General features: G+C 42.8%; 1 protein-coding gene across 1 annotated transcript; it reads left to right on the top strand.

Moving 5' to 3' along the window:
• The first annotated feature begins 4407 nt into the window (after window positions 1-4407).
• Window positions 4408-5556, top strand: NPY2R (neuropeptide Y receptor Y2). Its single transcript, XM_044681534.1, has one exon. The coding sequence runs from the start codon at window positions 4408-4410 to the stop codon at window positions 5554-5556; it is 1149 nt and encodes a 382-aa protein (XP_044537469.1).
• The last annotated feature ends 2306 nt before the right edge of the window (window positions 5557-7862 follow it).

Here is a 7862-nt window from a genome sequence, read left to right as displayed (position 1 = left end):
AAACCCTTAACTTCTGTGTATTGGCTCATAGGTGGAAGAGTGGTAAGGGTGGGCAATGGGGGTCAAGTGACTTGCCCAGGGTCACACAGCTGGGAAGTGTCTGAGGCCAGCTTTGAACCTAGGACCTCCCGTCTCTAGGCCTGACTCTCAATCCACTGAGCTACCCAGCTGCCCCAATCTCTCCCATTTCTACAAGTCTTGGTTTTCAGTTGAGACCAATAGGCTGGGTGGGGTCCCACATGCTACCTTTTCCAAATGAGTCTTCAGTTGGTATTTAGGAGAGGGAATTCAGTGTATCTTTGTTTATCTTAAAGAAACTGAATAAAGATTATTGCAATCATGACCTAAATCATCTTCATAACCAGATGATAGTAGGGCACAGATATTGCTCTTCCCAACTGAAATGGACCAATAAAATGACTCATCTTGATTCACAATAAGAGGTAGATATAGCAAAAGGAGATTTGAGGTCTACAGATGTCAGTCATGTATTCTTATCATTATTTGGCTCTGTGGTCCTCTCATTAAATCAACCAGAGGTGAATTTTTTTTTTTAAATCAGGACTCAGAATAAGTAGTCTCTTGGGATGAAGCACTAAAGGGCAGCATCATGTCTTGCTTCTTGGAGTTCAGTAGTTCTGAATATCTCCAATGCATAGATCTAAACCTTCTCAGCCTTTTCTAGGGGATAACAGCCACAGAGCAGACAAGAGAAGAAAAACATCATTATTTTAAGAAGAGTCACCACCAGAAAGCCCAAACCTAATCTATAGTACTTGTCCTATGTCTGTACAACATCTGGTAATGGCAATGGGCCAGAGCACTCTTGCAGGGTGATTCAGGTCCTTCCATCATCTGATCTGTGCCTTGGATTTTTTCAGACCAGCCAACAAGTCAGAAAGACAATAAATTAAATCCAGCTTTTGACATTTACTACTTATGTAACTGTGGGCAAGACTCTTAGCCTTACTCAGACAGCTATCTATGACTCCTATGGCACAGACTGTTGTGTTGTCCCTGTATTAGTGCAGAACGCTTTAAATACCCATTGAGCGATTAACTGTGAATGTGTCTTTATTCTGCTCTAGGGCCAGCATCTGAAACCCGGTGTGTGTGTGCTGGAGGGGCTGGGGGTGAGAAGGGAGAGACTACTCTTCCCCAGCGCAATCCAGATGTTTATTTCAGTAGCTCTTCTCTGTCTAATTCTACCTCTCCTTCCCACTCCTACTTTAAAAAGTTCCTTCTTTTCCTTTGCGCTTCCCCAATTTCAACGTTACCAGCTTAGTGGTGGGGCAGAATAGAGGTGGAGAAGAATAGGCGCGGGTGTTCAAGCTCTCTCCGCCCTACGCCTCTCTTAATTGCACATACCCTGCTTAGTGCACAGGCTTGCTCTCCCAGATCTTGTGGTTGGTTCGGAACCGAACAGGGCTCTCTCTCTCAGGGTAAGGGTCTTTTTACTCTTCGGGATACCCTTGGGATCTCCTCTCCCCTTAAAAAGACAGCTCAACCCCAGGATTGATTGCCTCCTCCCCTTGGTCCCTGTCCCTAGGCACTGAAAGACTTAGGGTTCCTGGGGAGTGAGAGGAAGAGGGGACTGCACAGTTCCCAAAGAAGGAGAAGGGGGAGGTCGCTGAAGGAATAATATGAATGTCACTGAAGGGAAGGTGGAGACTGGGATGGGGTGGGGAGAGGTTCAGGTCGAGAGTGAGGGATGGGGATGGTTGCGGGACAGTAAGATCTGTGCATGGAATAGCAAGGGATTTCCAGGGCGCCCTAGGCTAAGGGAAGTGGCTGTCCCTCTCTCCTCCTCTCCTCCTGCTGGGGAACCTTGCTGCCTTACCCCCTTTCTCCTGTTCGGCACCCTGAGAGCTGTGGCTTTCTCTCCGGCACCTGTTTCCCTCCTGGGCTCTTTTTCCCTTCCCCTCCCACCTCTCCATTCAGTCTCGCTTACTTTCTCTACAGCGACTGGACCGGGTGGCAGAAAGCACTGGCACCGCAGCTCGGCGGGGAGCCGCCCTCCTTTGGTTCCTGCTGCTCCCGGGCTGCAGAGGAGGGAGTGGAGATCGAGCTTAGATGGGGCTGGGAGAGTGAGCCCAGATTCCACTCTGGGAATTTCCTCCCCCGCTGGCCCCCGGGCCCTGGGCTGGACTGGATGAACTGAATGGGACTGCGCCCTCTGGGATATTCCAGAGTCCCTCGGAGCTTGGCTGCTCTGGGTCTGGCAGCAACTGCGGCCAAGCGCAAGGAACAGAGAGAAGAAGGACCTGAGGACTAGGTAAGCCTCATCTGTCCCACCTGCTCTGACAATGGGTAGCCGAAAGGACCACAGCCAGCTCTTGGAGGAAAGGGGAATGGAGCTTCTTTGCAGGGTTTTTTATTTGGGTTCAGGTTGTTATACCCTCATCTGAGAATCTAAATGTCATTTTCCCTTTATTCCCTCCACCCTTATCCCATCCCCCAAGACCTCCTTCTTCTCGTCTCCTAAACCTCTTACATCCCTCTTTATTACAAATGAAGAGGGAACCTTGTCCCCAGAACCACGACTTGCTTGGGCTTCTTACCTTGCTTTCAAAAGCGCGGCAAGAGGGAGCTATAGAGGGAGGGGAAGGATTTCCTAAACTAGGGAGAGCTAGTAACAAGAATAAATCCGTGCATTGTCCACACAGTGGCTAAAAAGCACGGGAGCAAGAGTGGTAGCAGCAAAAGCAACCACAAGCTGGAAGCTTTGAAGCTGTTTACAAGGAGGACCTCATTTTTGATGTCGATTTCTAGAGAAGATTAGAAGCTATTTGGAATGAGGGTAGGAATATTTATTGTTATTAGACGTTCATACGTCTCTGATCATTCTTTGACAGCTGTCAGGTAGCACACATTGCCTCATTTGGACAGGGGGATATGAAGCTTCACCCCACAGAGAAGGAACATTCCTGGAACATTTGTTGCATGTTTTTCTTTCCCTTCCACTATTTCCAAACAAGCACCTGCACATTTGGGTCCCCCCCCCTTCTCTATTCTGTTTCCCAAATGGTAGGAGGGGGAAAGGTTCAGCGATTATTTAGCATGAATTCTAAAAATAATCCCGAGATAATTACCTGGAGAATGTTAGGCTTAGGAATTGGCATCGTTTCTTGGTAATAATAGCGACAAAAAGTTGGTCAACATGCCTTTTAGTAGTTCTTAGGAGACAAGATGGTAGGATTTGGGGGGTGGGGGAAGAAAGATTAAATCATCTAGTTCAGACCTCTCTTTTTGCTGGCCAGTTAGGAGGAAGAGAGAGAAAATGACTTACTCTGACAAGGAGTAAATGGAAGGCAGGTCTTCTGACTGTAAATCCAGTGCCTCTCTATAGGAATGTTATATAGTCAAGTGTCAATTACCAGATCCAGTGGAAAAATATTTTTGAATAATATGTGCATCATTTCTATTTATTTTGGATTATTATTACCAAGCTCTTCTTTTGTGGCCTTTGGCAAGCTATTTCATGTGTCTAGGTACCATCTATAAATGGAGGGGGTAGGACTAGGCACCTTAAAACTTTAAATCCCATGTGTTTCAGTGGATTGAGTTTTCCTAACTAGATTTTTGTTCCTGAGTGTAATAAGTATACTCTGAGCACACACTACTTGGCTGTATTTTGGGTGATAGTTGGAATAGACACAACACAGAAAATTTAGTCTGGCCAATAAAAGAAGTAGGTAAATGGAAGTTGACCGTACCTTCGTTTACTATTTCCCCTTAGGATGTACCTTTTTCTTCATTTTTATTGTCATGAAAAGCATACTTCCATGTTGGTCTTTGTGGTAAAAGCACACTCATCCATAACCAAACCCCCCCCAATGGGATGCACCTATTAAACAGCTAAAAATCAAATTTTCAGTCTTGAAGTATTGTTCATAAATCCAGAAAACTAAACCCTGGAGATAAGATGTTACTAACTGATGATTTCTCTTGGAGTTAGACACTAGAAATGCAAAGCCTTATTATTAAAAGACACTAATACGTATAGTGTCTTTTAATGTATATTTTAGTATATATATGTATATGTATATATACATACACACACTATATTGGGATATAACCCATTCTAAAATAGTTTGATTCTTTTTTTAAAGGAACACATTTCAGACCTTCCCTTTGGGAATACTGTCACTGAATGTAGTTGATTGGAGGCACATAGAAAATTAGAATATTAACCAAATCCTTACAACAAAGAATTATCTTCTAATTTGATCCTATTTGATCCTTATTTCATGTCACAAGGAATTTGCATGCTGGTTCTGGTTATTTGATCAAGAGTCCAAAATTAAATCTCTAGGACAAGTGATTTCTCTTTGTTCTATTATCACTAATTGTTCCATTTGAATGCCCCCTTTTGCTAGTTCCAGGTCCAGGGCAACTGCGCCGAACATGGGGCCAACAGGAGCACAGACTGAAGAGAATCAGACAACGGAGGGAACAGAGATTGAATGGTATGAGACAGTACAAACTACCCCAAGAGGTCAGCTGGCCCCTGACCCTAAACCAGGTCTTGCTGATAGCACTAAGCTGATCGAAGTTCAGGTAGTCCTCATCTTAGCTTATTGCACCATCATCTTACTGGGAGTGATTGGCAATTCCTTGGTGATCCATGTGGTGATCAAGTTCAAGAGTATGCGTACCGTCACCAACTTCTTCATTGCCAATCTTGCTGTTGCTGATCTTCTAGTGAACACATTGTGCCTCCCCTTCACCCTTACTTACACCTTGATGGGGGAGTGGAAAATGGGTCCCATCCTATGCCACCTGGTGCCCTATGCCCAGGGCTTGGCGGTGCAGGTGTCCACAATCACCCTAACTGTGATCGCCCTAGATCGACACCGTTGTATTGTTTACCATCTGGAGAGTAAGATTTCCAAAAGGATCAGCTTTCTGATCATTGGACTGGCCTGGGGCATTAGTGCCTTGCTGGCTAGTCCCCTGGCTATCTTCCGGGAATATTCTCTGATTGAGATCATCCCAGACTTTGAGATTGTGGTCTGTACTGAAAAGTGGCCAGGTGAGGAAAAGAGCATGTATGGGACCATTTATAGCCTCTCTTCCTTACTGATCTTATATGTTCTGCCATTGGGCATCATATCATTTGCTTACATACAAATCTGGAGTAAGCTGAAGAATCACATCAGCCCCGGGGTGGCCAACGATCACTACCATCAGCGTCGGCATAAGACTACCAAGATGCTCGTGTGCGTGGTGGTGGTGTTTGCAGTCAGCTGGCTGCCTCTCCATGCCTTCCAGCTTGCCATTGACATTGACAACCAGGTCCTGGACCTGAGGGAATACAAGCTCATTTTCACAATATTTCACATCATTGCCATGTGCTCTACCTTTGCCAACCCCTTTCTTTATGGCTGGATGAATAGCAACTATAGAAAAGCCTTCCTCTCGGCCTTCCATTGTGAGCAGAGGCTGGACTCCATCCACTCAGAGGTTTCAGTGACATTCAAAGCCAAGAAGGACCTGGAAGTCAAAAAGAATGCTTGTGCCAATGACTCTTTCACAGAGGCCACCAACGTCTAAGGAGCTTCGTTTCTGAAAAGTTGGGCGAAGGATTCCAACTAGAGTCATCAAGTGGCTTTCAGAGAAGTCCTTAGGCATATCTTCTTTCAACCCATCACAAGGAAGTAAACCAGCCCTCAAGACAAAACTTCTGCTAGTGATTCCTTGGAGAGCTGACTGCCAATATCTTTGTGCAATTGTGCAAACTGAGACATACCAAATGGAGACATTTTTCAGCAGATTCTGGGGTGAATTATGAGCATAAACAGAAAAGGTCCACATGATTTCTTTCCAAGAGGGTAGAAGAATTTTGCATGTAAAGTTTGCAGGAAGAGATGGCATGATCAACACTTCAGTGAAGAAAAAAGAGAAATAAATTTACCTGAAAGCTCCCAACATTTTAAAGCTATGACTAGGGGTGTCAGCGTGACTCAAAACATGTACCTCTTCTCACAAATTACTCGGCAACACAGTTTTCTCCAGGAAACAGCATGATGTTCTTGGATGTGTTTTGGTTTTTTTGTTGTTGTTTCTCATCTCTGTCCCTAAAAACTGCTACGATAGGGAGCCTTTCAGATAGCCTGATAAACCTTATTCTTTAGAAGATGAGGAAAAAAAATGAAGTCTTCAGGATTAAAAATTTGACATTTGGAAGAGAAAATGCATAAGACTCAATGGGGAAACCTTTCTTAAAATAAAATTCCCATTTGGTAAGCCTATCTTGAACTAAGAGGGCCCAAGATTGAACTTTCCAGCAGAATGTAGTAATGTAAACTCCCATTAACTTTCTGGTTGAGCATAATTTCTGCTTTTTATCTAGATAATACAGATAGGTAAAACAGGATATGATTTGATCATTTTGAAACACTGCTGATTGTTTTGACTTTTTAAACATTTATGGTTTGTTTCACTCATCCCGGTTTAGGCCTGGGCTCACCATTTTGACATAAACACTCAGGTTTGCAAACAAAGTCTAGGTGGAATATGAAAAAAACTAGACATTCATTCAGCTGCCAATAGTAACCCCTCAGTACGTCTTGTGGCTATCACTAAGATGTTGCAGCTCAAGTATAAAACACAATTTACAGACTGCATCTTGTACTGTGATTTTCTTCCATATCCCCCCCCCCCCGCCCATATCTTCCCTTTATGGGTTCATTTAGAATAAAGAAAACAATACAATTACTTCCAAGTGGAACCCGGTGGGTATAAAGCAGTTGGATTCTTTCCATCCCGTACATGTACTCTTTGGATCAATTTCACTGTGATTGTTCACTGTTTTTTTTTTCCCTTAAAAATAGTGTTGTTGAGAATGTAGAAATAGATACATAATATTCTTATTGTATAAATCTATAGTAGGAATTCACTGTAATCTTATGACTTTGTTTTGAAAAATTTCATGAATGTAATATTTATTTATTTGAAAAGATATTAATTAGCCTGTTCCTTTCCAATAAGGGTTAACATGTCTTTGAATTTCAAGGTAAGTTTGTGGATATGATTCCAGTCAATGTTAGTCCTTGATAGCTGAGAAGTACAGGGGACATTAGCTTCAGCCAAAGGAAGCTCTTGATATTTCACAATTCTGAAAGGGCCGAGGGTTGGAAAGATGCTTTCCAATGGGAAATCCTTGGTGTATGAAAATGCTTTAGGAAGAGGGACATAGTTCATTGCCATAAGGCAAGCCCCATAATGATGAGTTTTAAGGGCCCTTTTCTTTCTCCCCATTGCAAGGTTCTTTGGAGGGGCTATTTCTCTCACCTTAGAGAAGCAGTATTTTTATGACCCTCAATAAAATTACCTAAATATATTTAAGTATACTTAGTCTTTTAAACACATACAGAAGTTTCATTATCATCATCTTGTGTTTGTGGTGAATTGTAAGTGCCATCTATAAATAACTACCACATTAAAAAACAATTAATTGGATATTGCTAATGTTTGGTCTCATAAGCAAATGGAGAAATCCAATTTTTAACACTGGACAAGATTATTATTATGATTAAAAGATGATTATTATTAAGTGTAAAGCAGGATGGATTCAAAGTCGGGCTGTGTTCTGATCCCAGCTCTGTCTCTATATTTGGGTGACTTTGGGAAAGACATTCAACTTTTCCCAGGTTATTGTTCCCATCTGTGAAATGGGGGTGCAAGACTCAGCCAATTCTAATGTCCCTTCCAGGCATGAATCCTCTTACTAAGTGTTAATTATTTAAATATCAGGGTGGAGGGGGTTAGAAATAAAAGATTGCTTCTGAATCAGACCAAAATTCTGTGAAGTAATGAGAGAAGGAAAGTACTACAAGAAGTGAGGTTAGAAAGAAAAT

This window comes from Gracilinanus agilis, chromosome 6, assembly GCF_016433145.1.
Source record: "Gracilinanus agilis isolate LMUSP501 chromosome 6, AgileGrace, whole genome shotgun sequence".
NCBI classification, from domain to species: Eukaryota; Metazoa; Chordata; class Mammalia; order Didelphimorphia; family Didelphidae; genus Gracilinanus; species Gracilinanus agilis.
Note: the sequence above shows the minus strand (reverse complement) of the source record. Positions and strands in the feature narration are given on the sequence as shown.